Source organism: Dunckerocampus dactyliophorus, chromosome 8 (genome assembly GCF_027744805.1).
Source record: "Dunckerocampus dactyliophorus isolate RoL2022-P2 chromosome 8, RoL_Ddac_1.1, whole genome shotgun sequence".
In the NCBI taxonomy this organism is placed as follows: Eukaryota; Metazoa; Chordata; class Actinopteri; order Syngnathiformes; family Syngnathidae; genus Dunckerocampus; species Dunckerocampus dactyliophorus.
In genome coordinates this window covers 18,285,346-18,307,968 of record NC_072826.1, presented here as the reverse complement: position 1 = coordinate 18,307,968, position 22,623 = coordinate 18,285,346, and the positions used below count along the sequence as shown (strand labels likewise).

Sequence of the window (22,623 nt, the reverse complement as noted above, 5' to 3'; positions counted from 1 at the left end):
GAGCAAATCCATGAGACATCACCATTTTTTGTACGGCAAAGTGTGCCTTATGTAGAAAAGTGTATGTGATGGAGTGACCTGGATCCTGAGACTGAGCCACCATATGGATGAAGTGGCCAAGAGGCTGCAAAGAGCTGAGGCCTAATCCTTGATGGCTACTCTGATTGGTCAGTTTGAAAACGTGAATAATAATAACTTAGAATAAATGATAAGTGTGTCAGATTGTCCTTGCGTATACAGTGGTCCAAGTGTTGGCAGTGCTGAGAGAATAATGCTGAATTCTGTAGATTTTATACTGTTCAAAATATATGCTGTTAAGTGTCATGTGGAATAATTGCTGATGACAAATATGTACACAAAGCTTTTTAGGGTGAACTCTGCAGTCATGTTTTTTTACACAATGTCCTGTTAGCAGATGGCAGTCAATGGTCGGCTCTGCCATGTTCACCCCCCGCCTCCTCTGTGCCAACAGCCCATGTGGACAGACAGTTGATTCTGTGTGCGCCACACAGCACAGACATTAAGAATATGTAACACGACAGCAGGCTAACAAAAAAAAAAAACCCACACACACGCATACACAACAAATTTGACGTGCAGCTTCTGTTTGAAGTGATCTAGTCATGCACTCTGTTGCTGTCATGACCTGCTGGGCCAAAAGCAAGCTAGGAGGCAGCCTCCAAAGATATTAGCAATTAGCATTTTGGTCAAAGCAGCAGTTTTATCAGAACTGGACACCACATTCAACATTAACCATTGTTAATCTGGCCAGTCTAGCGTTTGGTAAGATTTTTGTTGACATCCCGTGAAGCTAGATTGCTACATGTAACTGTAGTATTTTTATAGTTTTGCAGTCTGAAGAATTTTAATATATCTTATATTGTATTTATACTGGATTCCACACATCATGAAAACATAGACCTTAGGGGGTCCAATCCGCAACGTACTCCAGGCAAAAGTAAACAAAAACATGGCTGATGATGTCGATAATGGTGTTATCTAACATCTTGAAAGCCACCATAGACCCACAGTAATCTTTGTTTTGGCAGATATGGAGTGGATATAGTGCCAATTTCCTTGCACAACAGGTGTTGATAGTAAATGGTGATATCTGTTATAAATCATTAAATATGGTTAATATAAACTTTTAATTGCCATTTTTGGCCACAGTTGTCGATTTCTACATCTCGATTTGCAAGTTTCCTTGTAGCAACTTTGACCTCGAGTGGTGTTCCTAAGCTCTTTTCACAGTCGGTCAGAAGTGTCAGATTTCCCAGTTTTCTGTATCACAGCATGACATGGAAAAGTAAACTCCCCTCTTTTACCTCGCAAACAATCTCCTGATATGATTACTCGGAAGGGATAGTATCAAAGCTACTTGTCAAGCTAGCACCTCGTGCACTTTAACTTGTTGATCTGATTGGATGGTAGTGGATGCGGTAGATACAACCCTCATCCAATCACCCTTAGGTTTAGCTTTTGAATGTATGCCCTTGTCTAAACAGTTTCTATCTGGTCGAGAACCATTGTTCGTTGCAGGAGCGTACAGTGACAGCATTTATAAAACAAGTCCGTTCAACCCAGGACTGTTTGTTAAGGGTGCAAGTCTTTAAAGTACCATCTGAAATATACCAGTCATAGATGTACATCAAGAAAATTTGGGTGGTACAAAATCTGCAGTGTGTATCATCTAAAATGTCTTTAACACTCACTGGTAAAAGAGGTTTGTGGTTTTAGGATTGTCAGACAAAAACGTTGCCCTGATCATCTGCAGGGACTACACGTTATGGCTGTGAAGTGAATTTTCGGACAGCAGTTCTTCATCTGGCCACCCAGCCCTGGCCCAGGCTGCCACTATCCCAGGTTGTCACACCCACACAGCTGTGTTGTAGTCAAACAATGGCTGCACTTTTCTCAAACTAGTCTCTGGCTGTCTCCGATCTAAATAAATCCCTGCAAATGGTTTCTCATGGACCTGGTGGAAGTGGGTTTGATTTGTTACTGTTTCAATCTGACCCGGTCGGCCTTTACCCTGCTGTCCGTTAGCCCAGAACGGTAAGTAGAAGCTGCCTTTTTGGACGCTTTTGGGAGCCATCTTTTTGGGCCGTTTGAAGAGGTCACCCTCTGGAAGCTCAGGCACCATCCAGCCGGGCCTCTCCTTGAGGAGCTTGTCCCTGTCCGGTCGAACGCTGCGGAGGAACTTCTTGAAGATGTTTGTGGTGAGCGAGAACTTCCTGCAGATCTCTTGAGAGCGGCTGAGGTGGAGCGGGTGAGCCGGGGTGTCCGGTCCGTCGGTGCTTCCATCTGCCATCCTCACCTCCCTCTTCTTCCTTGTCTCCTCTTCCTCCCTCTCATCTGTCTCCACCTCGGGCAAGTCCAGCCAGTTGCCTACGAGGTCGGCGAAGACGTTATCCCCAAGCACTAAGGGTTGGCGGTTGCGGCTGCGGCTCATGAGTGAGGAAGTCCAGTCGCTGGCATCGTCCATGCTGTCCTGTGAGTAATCGTTGTCTAATGATGGACCTTCTCTGGAGAGGCTGTGAAGGATGCCCGGCAGATCCACCACCTGTGAACGCTGGGGAGCCTGCGGCTGGATATAGGGGTCTGGTGGAGGGTTCCCCACTATTGGCCCATAGAAGTCCACCTGTGGCGCCATGTAGCCTGACCACCTCCTTGGTAACGCCTCTAGGTCTTTGCTTTGTGTCACTACTCCCTCGCGTCTCTCCATCTCCAGACTGGATCCAGAAGACAAAGTCTCTTCACTGCTGTATCTACTTTGTGACACGCTAGGTCCATCTCTGATAAATGTGGCCCCGAACTCCATGGAAGTCTCCGGACTCGGGCTGGGATCGTCAGACAACCTGTGATTCCTGTCTGAAGCACTTGTGGACGTTGTGTCAGAAGCCGGGGTGTCTTGGTGATGTGTCCATCCTCTTACGACTGGTCGAGCTGATAGGTTGAGGTTGTCAAGGGCGGTCTGGACCTGAAGGAGCTTGAGTTCCTGGAGGGCTCCCATCATTGAATTCATCTGAGCGTGGAGGCCATCTCCTGCTTCTTTCATGGACACCTAAAGAAAGAGCGATAGGGAAAAGAATCATATCCACTTCTTCTCAAAATCGTGCTTGTTCTCCCTTTTATCAAACCATCAACTGAAACAGCACAACAGTCCACAGGCAGTCTTGGCTCCTTGTTTAATTATGAGTCATGTGACCCAGTTTTGGATGAAAGTCCACACTGTCCCATATGGTTCATGTAAAAGAGAGAGGATCTAACCATGACAGCTGCAAAACAGACTAGCTTTCCCCTTTGCTGTCATATTGGATACAATCCATTATCACTACTGTACTAGCACTATCTCACTATTTTCTCTTTACTTCTAAAACGAACATTAGTAATGTATGATGCCCCCACAAATCACACACGTGCACGTTAAAATACACACATACATTGTTGCATTGCAACAGTTTTATTTGATCATTTAATATTATTTATGTGCTGATTTATCCTTACAATTCAAAAAAATTAAAACCCCAAATAAAACATGAATTAAATAAAATCAAGAAAATAAAGCACAACAAAATCAAAATTTAAATGTATTTTCATTACCTTTTATTAATTGCTATTATGTTTTTTTCTTCCATATTCCAAGTGCAGCAGTTGCTCTCCAATAAAGACTTTGGGATTATTATTATTATTATTATTATTATTATTATTATGTGATATTATTATTATTATGTGATATTTTGTATTATCACCAGTTACTCACTGGGCAATTGAGTGGCAAGTTTACTGCACAAAAGTCATCTATGTGAACTACTACATTACAGAGTTCATTATTACTATTATTATTATGAATGGCAATACTAGTACTTGCAGGCCCGTTGAAAATAAATACTGTTTATGCATATGTTGTTAACATATGCATGCATATGTTGTTGTTAACGTATACAGTGTTCTCTCGTTTATCGCAGGAGGATAGGTTCCCAAATAGGCTGCAATAAGTGAAACCCGCGAAGTAGCCAACTTCATTTTTTTTTTACATTTATTAAATATATGTTTAAAGGCTGTAAAACCCCTCACCCTACACTTTATACACTTTTCTCAGACAGGCAATAACATTTTCTCACATTTCTCTCTTGTTTAAACACTCTCAAAAATGTTCCAACCTTTGTTTGAATTTTAATGATCAAACTTAATGATCAACACAAGAAATCATTAAGTCACTCACGCATATTTCACTCCTGTGATCGTGCCTTTTTCGTCCTGGTGCTGTTTCGCTGTACTGTAGCGTTTTTGTATCATTGTTAAAAGATATTGCTGCAGACGAACTCAAGATTGATTTACAAGCTTTCAAGCAAGCAAGCTAGCGATGACACAGGAGACATGGCAGGATGGCACAAAGGAGATAGATTGACAATGGTCCGCAGCCAATCAGGACGCAGAAAACAATGTGTGGTGCAGATAGACGAGCGACACTCAACTTCCCACATTGCAATTCTTCTTAAAGGGCCAGGCTCAGCCTGTAACAGCGTTATAATAAAAAAAAAAATGAAGCACTAAAAAAATTCTGCGAAGCAGCGAATCTGCAAAAGGTGAACCGTGATAGAGCGAGGGAACACTGTACTGTACTAGAGCCGCACTATTACTATTAGTCAACATCCTCCATGTTTTATTTGTTTTACTTACTTCACTTATTCTAACTTATACAACAATCTATAAATGATCATTTCTCACATTTTATTCATTCCCTTTCCTTAATACTGCACAGTGTTTATAGGCTCATTATTTTAACTCCCGTGTGCTTCCTGATTTTTAAAAAATATCATCCTTTCATACAGGAAGTGGAAAAAAATTTAAATGGCAACATAGGCAAGTGACGGCAAGTAAAATACTGTAAGTGTCAACATGTAAATGTTGTGGTCTGAATGAATTGTCATGGGGAAGGGCTGGGATTAAATATAAGATCTGCTTCTTCCTACTTCTTTTCTTTTTAGCAAATGTAACCCACGTGATGTTCCTTACCGCAGCTTGTTAAGCATGTCCGAAATAAACCATGCTACTATTTTGAAGTTATTGATGTTAAAATCTGCCATTGCCAATTGGGGTAGTGTCCCAAGTATATACTGTATGTACAGTCAAAAGACAAAGAAATGACTTTCAGTATACCGACAATATTTACCTGATTTTACCTATTCTCGATTACCAATTATTGCACAAGTATTCAATTGATACTTCCATTGTTATCAGAGGGTTCCTTCCTGGTAAAAAGTGTATGAAGAGAACATTTATTATGATTTTCTATCAAAATAACACTAAGTTGACAACGTTGGTGAAGCCCTACAGTGCCTGCATGCCTTTTGTGTGCAGCAGCAGCAATGACACAATCATATTTCCCCCTCTTCCTCCTCCTGCTTCTCGCTTTCACCCCTCATCTGCTCAAGAGGCCGGGTCATGTGACCTAACCGTCTTCTCCTGCCTCCAGACGGACAGACTGGGTTGGTTCTGACGTGCAGGCCTGAATCATTTGCACTCCTTGACCCACATTGTGAATCACTTAGATATCAACGTCATTTTATGTCTTCATCTCACAACTATTTCACACGTAAAAACAGCAGCTTGCTTAATAAAAACTGATTGTTAGCCAACTGCTGAAACCAACAGCCTCCATAAGCCTCGTGTAAACGCAAACACATCTTCTTACATTTAACGACAACAGCATACAACTACTCTACTTGCTTACCTTCTATGAAGCCATCCACTGACACCATACAGATACATCCTGATTGACTCTATATATTTATATATGTAGCGCTCTCGCATACGCAGTGGGACAACCAATCAGAGCTGCCAGTTTAGACTAATCCCCTCAAAAAGGGGGGCTCGGGGGTCACTCGGGCGGAAATGAAGTGACAATGAGAAGAGAGACAGTCAGTGAGAGTCAGCCATGACAGGAGGGGCTTCTTGGCCATATGTTTAGATGTGGAGGACAGTTCAATTATAGCGGGACGACACCGGAGGGGGCCAGCATATGGGGGACGGATGGAGGGCCCCCCCCTTTCGCAATCACCACTGGGAATGTAACAGCGGTGTAGTACAAGTGAGTGAGGGGACAGTGTCTTCCTGTAAGCTCCGTGAGAGGGGGACATGTTGCAGCATGGAGGAAAAACTTCAATAAAAGAAAACAATAAATTGTAACCATGAGAAAAAGCCCAATAACCCCCAGATGGATTAAAGTGTGGATTAAAAATAAAATACAAATGATTATTATAACCACAAACCTACTGTATCCATACTAAAGATGTGATCTATTATTATCTCAGTTTTACAAAAATTACACAATAAAACACAAATGTAAAATCTGTAATGTAAATCATTGTTTAAAGAAAATACAAAACAAACTATGACAAATAAAAGAAATAAATGTTGGATTAAAAAATACACATTAAAAAAATTAAGCAAATAATTACAAAAATATAAAGATTTTTTTTTTTTATTCACTTTTATTTTTGTAACTGAAATAAAAAGCACAAACCATGTCTCATCCAGCTAACCGGTAGAAAAAAAGAAAAACAAAGAAAAAACAAAAGTTAGTTATAATCACAACTCTCTAATGCTCTCACACATGAGCACTTAGCCAATATCACGCGTCATTAAACCTTTGGGTTAAAACACTTTTAGCTAATCAGTCCATCCGAGCTCACACAGGGGAACAAACGCCTGCAACCCTGTCCACCTAATTACAACAGTCAGGTAGTGCCTTCCACATATGGACAACATCATTAGCGCTAATTGATGGTCTCCTGGGAAACAAAAAAAAGCATCATTTTGTATCATTGTGCTTTACTTTCCTGACAAATGCTGACTTTTGGTGGGGGGGTTTTCCAACACACTTGTTCCTGGAATCGCTATTCAGAGGCAGCATGAATAATTCATATTGCAGCAGCGGAACAACAGAGAAGCAAAGCCCCATTAGTCCACATGTTAGACTCAAATAAGTGTCCCAAATATGTCAGCCTTTAACCACCTGGTATTTTACTCCGCAGCCTAAAAAAGACTTTCAACTCTAGCAGATGTTAAGGCTCTTTGAAAATGTGCAAACTCACTGGGAAGCGTCTGTCCTGTCCACTTTCAATAAAATGTCAGATGAGACTGCAGGGCTGCAGGGAACGATATTACTGATTTACTGATTTACTTGCATCATTAATGTCTCATAGACTAGACCAGTGGTTCTCTATTATTTTCTGTCATGCCCCCACTGGGGGACACAAATGTTTTCAGCCCCGCCCCAGATTTTTCAAATAGTATTGAGAAATGATTAATTACTTTTGAGAGATAATATCTATTTATTTATCTGTCCTGTACAGATTGAACTAAAACCAGGAAAATGCAACAAAAAGGAGAGCTGTGAAGCATGTAAGCGTATTCAACCAGAACTTTGCCGTTTTGACCTGAAAACGTTTCTGTGTGGATAGCCTCTAACTTCTATCGCCGTAAAATGCTCAAAACAAAATGACGTAGTTAAAAATGTAATACAACAAAAAATAAACCAAAAAACAATACTTATACATGACAAATCTATATGAAAAGTACATCAGACAACAAAAAAAGAAAATAATAAAAATGAAAATTAGAACTTTATATAAGACTATTAATAATACATAAAGTAATATATATATATGGTGTATAGATACATATACATTTATTAATTTTATATTGAAATATTTCTGTACTATTAAAAACATTGTGTCAAGATCAACAGGCTCCATTTACAAAATGAAATTCATAAATTAATCAAAATAAAAAATCATACATAATATACATTTTAAAAAAATGAATGAATGAATGATACAAAATAGAAAAGGAAATTTATATATATACTAAACAAATGAGTAAATATTCCTGTAATTAATTCAGGGTCATTAAAAATTTTTAGGAATCAATTCATCACAAAATCTTAAAATAAAATAAAACCAAGAAATTATATGAATAAATGAAAAAGTAAATACAAAATCTTTTTTTTCAAATAGTACTGTATCAAAAACAAAATGAACATGTATCCTGAAATGATACATTTTCCTGCCCAGATACACGTGTTTCATTGGCTAAAATGACTTTTATCATCTTAAAAGGCGCGTAAAACCAGCTCTGGTGTCATGTTGTTTGTGTTAGCGTTGATGCTATATTAATAAATAACAAAAAGAAAGTCAGTGGCTGATGATTTGGGACACACTCTCACTACAGACATGTCCACACATGCCAGCCATCAATGGAGAGTCAGCTTGTCCTCATAAAGCACACTGCTTGCCGTCTCTCCTCTATAATTAGCTGACACATACAAACACACACTTTGTGAAATGAAAAACAAAGCTCCGCCTCTTCTCTGGCTCAAACATGCAAGGTTTGTTGATGGCTGCAAAGGAGGGGGAGACGCTGAGGCCAAGGTTATCAGCCCCCGAAAGGCCTTCCTGTTTGGAGGCGGCCTCTGGCTCCAGCAAGCCTCTAATTAAAAATGAATGGTGGTCTGTGCGGGTCAAGGACAGCAATGAGTAGTAGTGTAGGAGACACACAGAGAGGCTGTCTATGAGGACAGACTTTGGGGTTAACAGGCTAATAAAAGTGTGAAGCCAATAAATTGCTGCACTAACAGCAACAAGAGACGCTTATTTAAGGGCCACAGTGACGACCACTCGGGAAAAACATGTAAATATTTACTCTTACTATCAAAAACACTCATCCTACTTCAAAACAACTTTGGCGACAGAGGCGAGGAAAAACTCCTCTGCACTGTTATGTACAGCATGTACATAAGAGGGAGGGCTTGGAAGTGTTATGTCTCCTATTTCACTTGTCCGTGTGTTCTAGTTTTGGTGTCAACATTCCAAAGTAATGTTTGCCTCAAGCGTGAGAGGGACGAAAGAGAAAAAGCCAAAAAGACATCTGAAACCACCTTCGCTATGACCACGTCAAAGACACAGGTGTCAAGTCCGACACTGAGATGACTCAAAAGTGCATCATCACATTACAGTCGATGCATCTGTCTGTCTGAGTCATGCTGGCAGGTTAGTTCAGCTCTGTTTGTCATGTTCCTGTGTTGTAGCCAGACACTCTACGATGTATTCGACTGTGAAACCTGTAAAGTCGAAGCTAACGATGGAAGGGCTCGCATTGTGCGTTAGATTGATGCTGTCCTACTTAAACTCAAACTGCCAAAACTGTCATGGTTATTGAAACAGTGGACCCCGGTTAAGTCGACATCCCTCAGATTGCATGACTCACATCAACATGCTGGTATCTTACACTCTTATCTAACGGAGCTGCGGCGGTGATTACATCGTATATCTTGACTACAATGACAATAAAGCTTTCGTACACGCGCAAATCTAACTATCTAAAAAATGCATTTTGTTAGTTGCTGTGGCAGAACCCTGGTTAATACTGCGCTGCTTTTATTTTGAAGCTTATTTTGCACTGAACAGGAAGTCACTGTTTCGTTTCACGCCGCTCAGACATAATGATGTAGTGGAGAATACTACAACACATGTCAACATAAACATTGATAAACAACGTATTTTCAGAGAAATGACCTCTCCGGGTCACGAATTTCATGTCAACATCAACTTTAGCGGGCGCTTTGTTTTTTAGTTAGTCAACATAGACGGGTTGTCCACATTTGCTGTCTTTGTTGCCACCTTTTCAAACTTTGAGCTGGAAATGTATGCAATTTTTGTTTCCACTATCCTGATTTCATTGAGACACAGCAGGACGCAGCATGTCATGCACTGTCGTGACTAAATAAGCTTATTTGCCCGGCGCAGTCAGCATACCACGTAAAGTAAAACCAGCCAGCTTGTGTTTCATCTTCTCTTAATATAGTTTGGTCACTTGATGCTAGCTCAGCACAGCTACTTTACCACAGATTTGGGCACATTGTGGGTCAAAATCAATAAGAATTTGGACAAATAAACCTGTCCCACAAGCTAACTATTAGCAGCTTTAAAAAAAAATCAGTTAGCCTTATTCATAATCCTTTAGTGCAGGGGCGCTCACACTTTTTTAGCCTGCGAGCTACTTTTAAAATGACAAAGTCCCAAAGATCTACCTCCTACTACAAATATATAAATATATATATTTACTACAATTATAAAAAAAATATGAGTCCGTATTTATGTACATTATACATGTATATCAGGGGTGGTTGCACTTTTTCAGCATTCAAGTTATGAGTCAAAATCATCTACCTCTTTCTATAAAACATATAACATATATGAAATCTAAACTTTGAAATACTATTGTAAATATTAATGATTGCTATTTCACATTCACATTTTCAAATATTACCCGTGATCAAAGTAGTTGATATCATAATTAGATTCACTATGGCAATAAAGATAATTCCACATGTGTTGCATCCAGCTAACATTACCAATACACAAGAAATGAAAATGATTATGCAAAAGGCAATGCAGCTGAAGTCAAGGCAACATACTGAAAAGGTTTCACCAGTGGGCACATTTTTAATTTCATTAGGAAATAATAGTTTAAGAAGCGGACGTGTAGAAAACACTGACTTCTGTAGTGGAGTTCATGACACGAAGCAAAGCCATCAAACAATACACTTTTTGTTTCTCCATAACTACCAAAGTAAACAAGTAAACAAGATAACTTTTATCTAAGTTTATCCGTAATCAGAATAATAAAGATGAAAGCTGCATCTCCGTGTGTAGCTTGAAACACTGCGGGGGAGCAAGAGCGAATCACGAGGGGAGCTTAATGTCAGCTGACTGATATGATAAGACGTTTATGCGATGGACCCAAACTACCTTGGCGATCTACCGGTTGCTCACGATCGACGTACTGGCCACCCCTGCTTTGGTGGAATTTAGTGGAACAAGGTAGCAGAGACAACATTCATGCTAACATGGAAGCTAATGTTCACTAACTGTCATGTCACTCTTATGCCGCAGCAAGGTCAGCAGCCCTTAAAGGAATGATGCCCCCCGCCCCCCAAGTGCTTGTCAGTTCATAGGTCAAATGTCAGGAGTGTGACCTGACACTACCCCACAGAGGGAGGAGCAGCACCCCTCACTTCAACCATCCAGCACCTCTCAAACGTTTGACACGGTGTTCACACTTTCATAATACGACACCCTGTCTTTCCTTGTGGCATCCACTTCATGTGGAATCATCTGGTACTGCTTCTTCATTAATTACTCATTTATTCCAAAAATATTAACCGCCAATAAATAATACAAATAATTTTAAACATTCTAAAATAAATAAAATATAAAAAATACATAAAAATGTAATAACAATAATTATAAAAAAAAATACCAGTATGACAGACATAACAGTAAATGAAAATATAGAGAAAATTGAACAAGATAAAATAAAACAATAAAATGGAATGTAATTAACTCACAGGACACATGGCGAAAAATATACTTACATATGTTATGTATATATAATATTTATATGATATATTATTATAGTATGTATTAGATTTATATGATATAACAGTTCATAATATTTTTCTCAAAGGCGCACATGACTTGACAGACTTCACAGAACATCTGTAAATGTACACACACACGCGCACACACAGTGCCCGAAGCTTTAAACCCACGTAGATGTGTAACTGCGTTTCAAAAAATAAAAGTACAACAAAACAGGCGAGTCACAATATAAAATATGTGCGAACATGCGTCACATTTGCACATATTTTAGCTTGACAGTGTGCACATTCACCCCCCCAGAGTGCGTACTTATCACGAATATAATAACGCAAAAGGTAAGTAGAGTACAGTAGAATAGAAACAGAAGAAGAAGACATACCAGCTCCTGCTTGAGTCTGCGCAGGCAAACGTCCATGTTCCTCTTCTTGGATGTCTGCTGCTCCATCGCTTTAAAAAAAAATCAATCACACGCACACACGCCACAGTGTCACGCAATGAGTCGCATCGTGACTGCGGAGGATGTGATTTGTCAGCAAAAATGATTTCTATGTTGTTATGAAAGAATGTCGTGGATGTTCATGCAGCATGCCTTCATGTCTGTCCGAATGCTCGCTTGGTGTGACGCAAATGGAGTAAAAGGTTAACACGCTGTCTGCCTGTGCGTGTGCGTGCCTGCGTGCGCGCGCGCGCGTGCGTGTGCGTTCCCACTTTCGTCCATTCCTCCATTCAAGAAGAGCGCTTATGTTGTCATCCAATCCCGAACACAGATCACCTCCTTCAGCCTCCATCACTCCACGTAAGGTGGGCGTGGACGTCACTAATGTTGTAAATATCGCCATAAATAAACACATCAGTACATATAACACATACATATATCCAATATAATATTAGAAATATCACCTATCACTAAGAATTTGTCCATTTTGCTATTTTTTCCCCATTTAGATAGTGTTAATTAGGAGCACGGATTTTTTGTTGGACCTACAGACACATGGTGACATATTTCTCTTAAACTGGATAATACTGATAAAAGAAATCCTTTTTCACGAGTTCATGTGTTAATTTTCACGTGTTGATTAAAACAAAAAAAAATCATAACTATTAAAAGGTAAATAAATGTAACTTTAAAAGAATACAATGAATTCTGGACTCACCTGAATATAAGCCCCGCCCACCAAATTTAAAGAGAAAAAAAAACGTACATAGAGTGGAGAGAAAAATTGTTTTCCGGATTTATTTTTTTTGCATGCTTGTCACACTTAAATGTTTCAGATCATCAAACACATTTAAAAATTAGTCAATGACAACACAACTGAACACAAAATGCAGTTTTTAAGTGAAACTTTTTATTATTAAGGGAGACAAAAATTCTAAACCTACATGAACCTGTGTGAAAAGGTGATTGCTCCCTAAACCTAATAAGTGGTTGGGCCACCCTTAGCAGCAACAATTGCAATCAAGCGTTTGTGATAACTTGCAATGAGTCTCTTACAGCGCTGTGGAGGAATTTTGGCCCACTCGTCTTTGCAGAATTGTTGTAATTCAGCCACATTGGAGGGTTTTCCAGCATGAAGCACCCTTTTAAGGTCATGCCACAGCATCTCAATAGGATTCAGGTCAGGACTTTGACTAGGCCACTCCAAAGTCTTCATTTTGTTTTTTTTCAGCCATTCAGAGGTGGACTTGCTGGTGTGTTTTGGATCATTGTCCTGCTGCAGAACCCAAGTTGGCTTCAGCTTGAGGTCACAAACAGATGGCCGGACATTCTCCTTCAGGATTTTTTGGTAGACAGCAGAATTCATGGTTCCATTTATCACAGCAAGTCTTCCAGGTCCTGAAGCAGCAAAACAGCCCCAGACCATCACACTACCCCCATCACATTTTACAGTTGCTATGTTCATTTTCTGAAACGTATTGTTACTTTTACACCAGATGTAATGGGACACACACCTTCCAAAAAGTTCAACTTTTGTCTCGTCAGACCACAGAATATTTTACCCACGTTCTTGGGGATCATCAAGATGTTTTCTGGCAAAATTGAGACGAGCCTTAATGTTCTTTTTGTTCAGCAGTGGTTTTTGTCTTGAAACTCTGCCATGCAGGCAGTTTTTGCCCAGTGTCTTTCTTATGGTGGAGTCATGAAAACTGACCTTAACAGAGGAACGTGAGGCCTGCAGTTCTTTGGATGTTGTGGGGTCTCTTGTGACCTCTTGAATGAGTCGTCACTGCGCTCTTGGGGTAATTTTGGTTGGCCGACCATTCCCGAGAAGGTTCACCACTGTTTCATGTTTCCGACATTTGTGGATAATGGCTCTCACTGTAGTTCGCTGTAGTCCCAAAGCTTCAGAAATGTCTTTATAACCTTTTCCAGACTGATAGATCTCAATTAATCTCAATTAAGTTATGTTTTAACAAAAGGCAATCACTTCTTCACACCACTGTATATTGGCCACACTTGTCTATAAGATGGAGGTGTCCATGTTGTAACATGGGATATTTACACAAAAAGACACACAATAAACCTTGCAATCCTATCTACACTAGGCGTTCCCAGCGTCACTTGCTAACTCCGGTGAGTGAGACATGAGACGTTTTTTTTCATTGTAGTTCAACAACTGCCGCGGTCCAAGCAGTCCAAGCAGAAGCTGTAGTAACTCTACATTTAATCAAACTTACTTAAGATTTGTCACATCAAAACACGATCTCTGCATAAGACTTTAAAAATACATGTATGTGATATTCGCTTCTATTGCGGTCATGCACTCCTTTCTGTTTCGGCACTCTCAGCATCATAGCAACTGTAGTTCTTTTCGCTATCATGGTTTAAGCTGCAGGGTTCAAAGCGTGTGAAAAAAGTAGCAGCCTTGAGTCTGGAAATTATATTCATGTTCAAGTGATGTATTCATGTTATTATGTAAAAATAGCTGCTGGACCTGCATAAAACAACAACTGGATCAAAATGTAAACTTAATGGGCAAATCTGGATAAGAATAAATCTTTTTTTTTTTTTTTAAACATGGTTGCATGTGGCCTGCATACACGCAGTGAAATAGTTAATTAAAGTGGATAATAATTTGACAGAAGATATCCTTTTACTTTGTCGGGCTATTTATTTCTGTGTATTGTTTATAGCAAAACACCACTGACATTAGTAATGATTATAGAAAAGTAAACAGTACATTCAACTAAGTAATAAATACTTCATGTTTTTTATCATCTTGCATAAATAACAACCAATAGATTGTAAACTAATGTGATGACATTTGAACATGTTATATGTTATGTTATAACATCCATATTCCATTTACATTGTACAAATGTGGATCATATCCGGATTTACCTTTTTTCTTCTAAGCTTTATAGTTTGTGGACCTATAACATGTTCTATCTATGGTTGGGATAGTTGGGAAAAGTAGAGTACAGCAAATACATGTTACTACACTATCATCTAGTGGTCATAAGACTCCACTGCACCTATTTAAAAAAAGAATTCTGATCTATTTAGAAATTGTAATGTATTATTAATAATGTAAAATTTTTAATTCTTATTTTTGTGATACGTTTTGCACTTTAGTGAACATGCTGCTATGTAGTTCATGTACTTAATGATGAATCATTTCACGTTATTTATATATTGTTCACACATCTGTGTTAGTGGACGTTCATAATTCATCCACCTGACAGGTAGGGCATATTAAGATGCTGATGAGACAGCATGATTATTGCACAAGCGTGACCTGTGACCTGCGCCTTTTTGTCCTGGCGCCGTTCCGCTGTACTGTAGCGTTTTTGTGTCCTTGTCAAAACATATTGCTGCAGTACTCCTGTTGCAGTCCTCCTCCTTAGAGAACCGAACATTCATTTACAAGCTAGCAAGCAAGCAAACTAGATGACACAGGACACAAGGCAGGGTGGCATGAAGGAGTTTGATTGACAATGGTCTACAGCCAATCAGGACGCAGAAAGCAATGGGCGGTGCAGACTGGAGAGACGGAAGAGATAGACACTCAACTTCCCACAATGCAATTCTTCTTAAAGGGCCAGGCTCGGCCTGTATCGGCATTCATAAAAAAAGCACAAAAAAATTCAGCGAATCTGCGGAATTCATTGCCATTTGAGTCCCCATGACAATACATGCTATATTTTCTTTAAAAAAACATTCCACTTTAAATTTGAAAGATTACATTTTAAATTGTAAGTCCTCTTCAACCTTAAACCATTACACATTTTTAAACAAGGATGAATTAACTAAGAATAATTGATCTTACTTTGAGGCCTACTCATGGTCGCTCGGTTCCAGCTACAAATAAAAGTACTAAAAATGAAACAATTTCTGCATTTTTTATTTTTGTTATGTAATGTTATTTGCCAACTTTCTGAACAAATATACAGTAATTTGTTTATATTAATGAGTTTTTAATGCTTTAAAAGTTCTAAATAAGTTGTATCCCTGTGTTGTCTGTTTTAAGTACACCCAGTGATAGTCTCCAGATCTTCAGGAATTAACTCAATATATTTTGAGAGAAATGTTGTACAAGAGCAAATTGCCTAGTGGCCGGGTACTCCGGTTTCCTCCCACATTTCAAAAATATGCATGTCAGTTTAACTGGAGACTTTAAATTGCCCATAGGTATGAATGTGAGTGGTAGTTTGTCCTGCGATTGGCTGGCGATCAGTCCAGGGTGTACCCTGCCTCTTGCTCAGAGTCAGCTGGGTTAGGTTCCAGCCTGCCCCCACGACCCTAGTGAGGACAAGCGGCATAGAAAATGGATGGATGGCTGTTGTACAAGAAACAGAACAACTTTTCAACCTTTGAGAATGTCTCTCTGTTGTGGTAAAGAAGAACTTATCCCACCTGTTACATCATTTTATTGTTAAATTTGAAAATGGGAACAAAAACAAGTATTACATTTATTATTGCTGAGTGTATTTCTGAATTAATATTTTGGGTGTTTTTTGTTACCGTTTTTCTATTTCCCTTTTTAGTTTTCTAAAACCATGTTGATTTACATATATATTTAGTATTTATTTAGTAACATTACTTGATATATTAATATTAGTCGTCATATTATTTAATATCATAATTTATATGATTACTAATTAATTATATGTATTATTCAAACATTTGTATTCATAGTTTTAAGGTAGAGGTTCCATCCTAGGCAGGAGCACAAAATCAAGAATTGATAGTTCATGATTCCAGAATTGATAGGCAGATTTTAATTCTCATTTGACACTTGGATGCTTCCATAACAAACACACTTAAAAAAAAAAGAAGAAAAGAAGAAATAACCACAGAGCAGATGTGCATTCAGATTCAGGTTTGTTTTGTTTTTAAGCAGCAGGAAAAAATGTTTCTTTACAGGAAGATGGACGATTGGTCATCATGGAAACACATCACATTGTTTTATTTTTTTTTTGCGATACATTTATAAAATGTTGCTCAACTGATTATTACATTCATGTGTGCATCTGTCATTGTTAGTCCGAGCATTTGGAATACTTGTGTATAAAAATAGAAAAGCATCACTTTAAATGTTACACAAAGAAATTAGCCGAATAATTGCACAGCTATTGTGTACTTATTTGAATTCATTCATTTATATTCACGAGTTCCACACATGCATGACCTGCATGAGCAGTGTGCAATGAATGTCTTGTGAAATAGTCCAAATGAGGACATAAAGGGACAAAAACAGTTAATGTGCTTCGTAGTTGTTGCTAGGTAGAACTGTGATGGAAAAGGATGCCTTAAAGAAAAGAGGTTTTGAGGTTTTCAACAACGTGACACACAAGCAACACACAACACTTGAAGACAAAAAACCCATTTCACATTAACTGGAAGTGACATTGTCGAAGCGCAACACTGCCCCCTTCTGGACTGATATGCTAATTGCACCATCATGTCTCTCAAATGATCACAAATGTCACTTTTTGTCCAAGACACATTTACAAATGTCTCCATCATCATCATCATCATCATCATAAGTGAGACGGACATCACAGGGCGGACACTTTGACGATGTTGGCTGAGCTGGTTGTAGTTTGGATGCTGGCCCCCTCAGGCTGATCCGAGGAAGGGGGCGGCCTGCGGCTTGGCGGCCCTCTGAGGTTGTCGCCATCGTACGTCAAAGAAGGGGGCGTGGGAAGGCTGACGATGGCCGTAGTGATGCGACCGCTCTTGCAGTTGACCCTGCCCACGTCATCTGTGGCCCTCATGTTGAGGTTTGAACGGCTTGAAGACGAGACACAAAATGGTTTAGACAGAGTGGTTTGGAGTTCAGGTTCAGGGTTTAGGGTTTCAGTTTGGGTTGGGTTTGGGGTTAGGGTAAAGATAAGGGCTCGGATTAAGGTTTCACTTTGAGGTGAAAAAAAAAAGTGAAATGTAGGTTTTAGGTTCGTGATGGGGTTAGGTTTGGGGTTTGGGTTAGCATTAATATTAGAGCTCAAGTTAAGGTATACAGTGTTCCCTCGTTTATCACAGGGGGATGGGTTCCCAAAATAGCCCGCAATAAGTCAAATCCGTGAAGAAGACAACTTTATTTGTTTGCAGTTATTATGTATGTTTTCAGGCTGTAAAACCCCTCACAATACACTTTTCTCAGACAGGCATTAACATTTTCTCACATTTCTCTCTTGTTTAAACACTCTCACAGTTCAAATTTCATTTGAATTTTAATGAGCAATGTTGGGCACAAGAAATTAAGTGACTGACATGCCTCATCCCGGCGCCGTTCAGCTGTAGCATTTTTGTATCCTTGTTAAAACATATTGTTCCTGTTGTTGTATTTTACTCCTCCACGTAGTCCTCCATGAACAAGATTCAATTACAGTATTCCATGGGGCTCTATGATCACTAGCAAATAGGAAACACGGCAGTGCTGCACGAAGGAGATTGATTGACAATGGTCTACAGCCAGTCAGAACCAGAACACAATGGGCCGGTTCTCCCTTAGCCAATCAGGACGGTATTATATTTAACCAGCTGAGACCTGGGGGGAGACATCTAACTCTCACATGAGTATACAACACCCTCTGCTGGTCGCAGTACTAAATACAATAACAGGCACAGATGTTCTCATTAACCCATTGATTGCCAGCCATGTTCAGAGCGTTTTTGGGCATTTTTGCTGAACTTTCAAGACCCACCGAATATTGAGTTTTAGGACTACATAAACATTTTAACTATCTAAAGAAACTGTAGACTCTCTTCTTTCATCAGAAAAAAAAGTTTGTTTCTAGCCTTTTTGGGTGTTTAGGATACTGGTGGTAGAACATAGGGTAGTTTCAGCACAAACACCTGATTTTGACCAAAAATCAGAGAAAACAAGCTTTTTCTGCAGAGAAGCAAATTGAAGCAGAGTGTCGGTGGGGTCTGCTGGATGTGGGGATGAATCCCTGCTGGTGACCGATTCAGACGACAGCCACTCGTCAGAAGAATCAGGGTCGGGTTCTGAGTCACCCGACTCTGAACTGCTTCCGGTGTCAGGCTCCGTGTCGCGCCACATGGCTCAGCAACGCTAACCACGAGCTTATTGCTTCGGCTGCCATTGTCAACTGCATTTGTGTCTACGTCACCTACATCACCCATGTCACCTCTATCTTTCCCGATCACGTCACTACTAAAGGCAGATCCACCACCAGACGAGCTCTGTGACAGTGTTAGCTGCCTGTGTTTTTTGTCTGCATGTGTTTCGCTATTTTCCTCTCTCAACCCACAATCCGTCTTCTTCATAGACAATCTGTCGCTGCCGGTTGGAGGAAAAGAGAACTTTTACCCCCTACTGGGACAGAAGTACATTGCCTACAAGTCAGAAATTCACACACAAGATGAATGAAGACTTTGATATGTAGCTCCGGCGAAAAAAAGCAAAAACTGTTTTAAAAAAAAAACTTAAAAAATCACTGAAACAGCGATTCCACAAAAGGTGAACTGCGATGTAGCGAGGGGACACTGTAGATTAGGTTCACGCTGGGGTTAGGGTTGGGGTTTCTATTAGGGTTACAGTTGGGTTTGGGCCTAGGGCTATGGTTAGGATTAGCATTAGCATTGGGTAAGGGTTTCAATATGTGTTAGGGCTAGTGCTTAAGGTTGGGGTTTCTGTTAGGGTTTAGGACTAGGGTGAGAATTATTGTTATTAGGTGTAAGGTTTCTGTTTGGTTTTTAAGGGTTAGGTTAAGGGTTAGAGATTTAAAGGTTTTAATTTCAGGGTCAGGTTTCAGACTGAGTTACTGTACGTGTTGCTGTTAGCGTCAGGCGTAGCCACTAGGATGTGCGCCTCCTCTGTGTTTCACCTGGCAGCGTGCGCTGTTCGATCCCCACACTGTATGTGGATGGCACTGAGCTCCTGCAAGGGGCTCTGCTGATTGGGTCCTGGGTGCAGAGCAGCGTTGGCCAGTGGAGCGTTCCTCTTGGCCCTGCGTCCGCAGCAGGTGGTCGTGACGCCCTCAGCGCTGCTTCCAGACTGTCTGCGGGCGGGGAAGCTCTGCAGCATGGTTTCTAAACAGGTTTGTTCATACAGCTGCTCGTCTACGAATTCATGAGCCTGAAGGGGGAACAAAGACTGCGTAAAAAGATGAGCAGGCAGGAGAGGAAAAAAAATATAAAGTGCACATATTAATATTGATGATGATGTCTTTAATGCCGTGAAGAAGCATGTTGAGAAAGAAGCGGTGTTGCACCTACAGTGGTTTTCTCCAGACAATGCAGCAGATGGTGGTGTTGACTCTCCAGAAGAGACGACGGCTTTGCCAGCTTCTGCTTGTCAGCCTCTGCACCCTGACACAACAACCTTAGCACATTTAACACGTCTACAACCACAACTTCATGTCTACAAGTATCATAAACACATTTTTAGTTTCAATTAAGATAGTTTTGTGTTTTTGACCTATAGCTACTTTATATTTTTATTCATTGTATTTTATTAATCAACATGCTTTTCATTGCATTTCTTTGCCCAATTTTTTTAAAATCAGAATTAGGCCGGTTTTACACTTTTGGTCCCCAATTTTCACCAAGCTGCTTTGTTTATTGTGAAACATAAAAAAAACCCACTTTCCCCATCTCAATACTGTACTTTCCAACTCCTGTATTTTTAAAAATCTACATTTCATGCTTTCTTATATTAGTATATCAGTATGTTTGATTACACATACTTTTAGCTACTTTCGCTATTTTGTGTTGTTTAAAAAAATCAATCATACATTCAGATCAACGTTCAGAATGTTTACAGACTACAGACTATTTTTTTTAATCTAAAAACTTCAATATTTTTCTTATTACACTGCGTTACTTGAAAATCTTTTTTATTAAATTTGATTTTTCTTTTTAATTACAGTGTAACCTCAGCTTTTAAAAAATGTTGTACAATTATAGTTTTACATGCATAAAAACAATTCTAACTACATATAAATAACACATGAAAGGGATAAATGAACATCACTTTTTCATTGATTGAAGACCGTAGTTGACAAAGACGGCTATGTGGCAGGGACGAGCAGAGCTCCACAAGGACACCGCCTTCGTGTTTTGCTCATTATTTGTTGAATTCAATAGCGTTTCAAACCTTCTTTATCAAAATGCTGCCACTTGCACCTTTCTTTGGCTGGGGGTTATTTTGCAGCCGTGATCAGTAAGAAAAGCAGAGACCTGTGACGTAACTGCTGATGACGTCATAGACGGGTAACTAAGCTGGGAGAGACAATGCTTCTGGTTCCGGTTTCCAGTTCAGAGCAAGCTAATAGGATGCTAACAGGGATGTTTTGTGATAAAAATCGATTAAGAACACAGTCCGAGTCGCACAGTGTACTAACAACAAGACTATTAGATATTACTACGGATATTGTATGGCAGGGGTCACCAATGCGGTCCCCGCAGACACCAGGTAGCCCCCCACGACCACGTGAGGCGCCCGCAAGCCTGCTTCATTCAGGTTTTCAGTTAATAATGGGAGAACGAAAGAAAGAAATGCATTCGAAAATCCAAAATGTGATTTGGGGACACCAGCATTTCGTGAATGATCTGGTACAACAAGCATATTCGGTTTGTTTGGGTTGAAATAAGCTATGAAAATGTTCTAAAAATGAGTAGCTCTTGGTCATTTTTCATTTTTTGTACAAGTAGCTCTCGCAAGAAAAAACATTGGTGACCCCTGTGGTATGGTCACCGGGAAATGTATGCAAACAGAGGTGCATTTTTGCGTACATTTAACCCTAACCCTAACTCATAAATACGCTAACCAGACACTTTTTGGTGAATTTTTAAACAACAATGTTTTTCTCAGCATCTTGTTCATGCTGTGTGTCATTTCGTATGCCCCAGTTTTTGTATCATTCAGCTTTTGTCATATTTCCAGCAAAATGTTGCCTTGGTTTTTGTACATTTGATGAATTAAAAAAAAAAAAAGTTTTTCTGAACATGCTTTTGTTCATGATGTGCCTCGGTTTTTGTACGCCCCAGTCTGTTTGCCATGCACTGTATCGTTCTGTGAAACTGAGGACGCAAACAAAGCATCCTACGTTTTGGTGACTCTCTGGCTACGTGGTTTTTATTGAATGCAACTGTTGAATAACTCGCCATGGGGCCAAAAAAGTTGCAAGTGCTAGAAATTTGATAAAGAAGGTGAGAAACACTATTGAATTCCAACTATCCTATCTGTAATTTTTGTAATTTTTCTCCATTTAAGGAATATCTTGTTAATAGTTTGGGTGTCTGGAATGGATTATTGGATTTACATGTTTTTTATGGGAAATACTGTCTCTGTTTTTGCATTGTAATGATGTACAAGGATAGCACAGAGCATTAGCAGACGCTTGAGGCGAACAAGGATGTTAGTGATGTGTGACGCCTCAGTGAGACGACAACAACGGGGTTGGTAGCAAAACCAAAAAAGATTATGAAACATTTTTTATAGTTTTCCAAAGGGACCTTTGAAAGCGTTTGACGAGAATGCATCTCAGTCTGCAGCGTTGCCAAGCCAAGATTAAAAGCCATTGAATTCTCTCTGCACGTGTACTCAAAGGGTTTGGGTCGGGGGCGATCCAGCCTCAAGGATCCTCATTCACATTCTGCACGCGTGAACAAAACAGTTGGAATGTGGGCTGCCTCGTCGACAAGACTGCATTCAAGGTTCAAAGCTCGGCACTCTTTTCTGGTCAAGATGATTTACTTGCG

General features: G+C 39.7%; 2 protein-coding genes across 3 annotated transcripts in view; both read right to left on the bottom strand.

Moving 5' to 3' along the window:
• Positions 1-493: 493 nt before the first annotated feature.
• On the bottom strand, positions 494-12,239 carry inka2 (inka box actin regulator 2). The gene is made up of 2 exons (XM_054783520.1): positions 11,830-12,239; positions 494-3,064 (listed from the first exon to the last, which is right to left on the bottom strand). The coding sequence occupies exons 1-2, from the start codon at positions 11,893-11,895 to the stop codon at positions 1,868-1,870; spliced, it is 1,263 nt and encodes a 420-aa protein (XP_054639495.1). The 5' UTR covers positions 11,896-12,239; the 3' UTR covers positions 494-1,867.
• Positions 12,240-16,655: 4,416 nt separating this feature from the next.
• LOC129185894 (potassium voltage-gated channel subfamily D member 3-like) overlaps positions 16,656-22,623 on the bottom strand; it is an 89,070-nt gene continuing 83,102 nt past the window's right edge. Inside the window, exons 5-7 of one of the 2 annotated variants that reach the window (XM_054783518.1) lie at positions 20,137-20,229; positions 19,746-20,014; positions 16,656-17,685 (exon numbers count right to left, since the gene is read on the bottom strand). In XM_054783518.1, coding sequence (XP_054639493.1) covers positions 17,451-17,685; positions 19,746-20,014; positions 20,137-20,229 — 597 coding nt within the window. In that variant the 3' untranslated portion in view covers positions 16,656-17,450. The remainder of the gene's footprint in view (positions 17,686-19,745; positions 20,015-20,136; positions 20,230-22,623) is intronic. The other variant, XM_054783519.1, reaches the window with a different exon arrangement.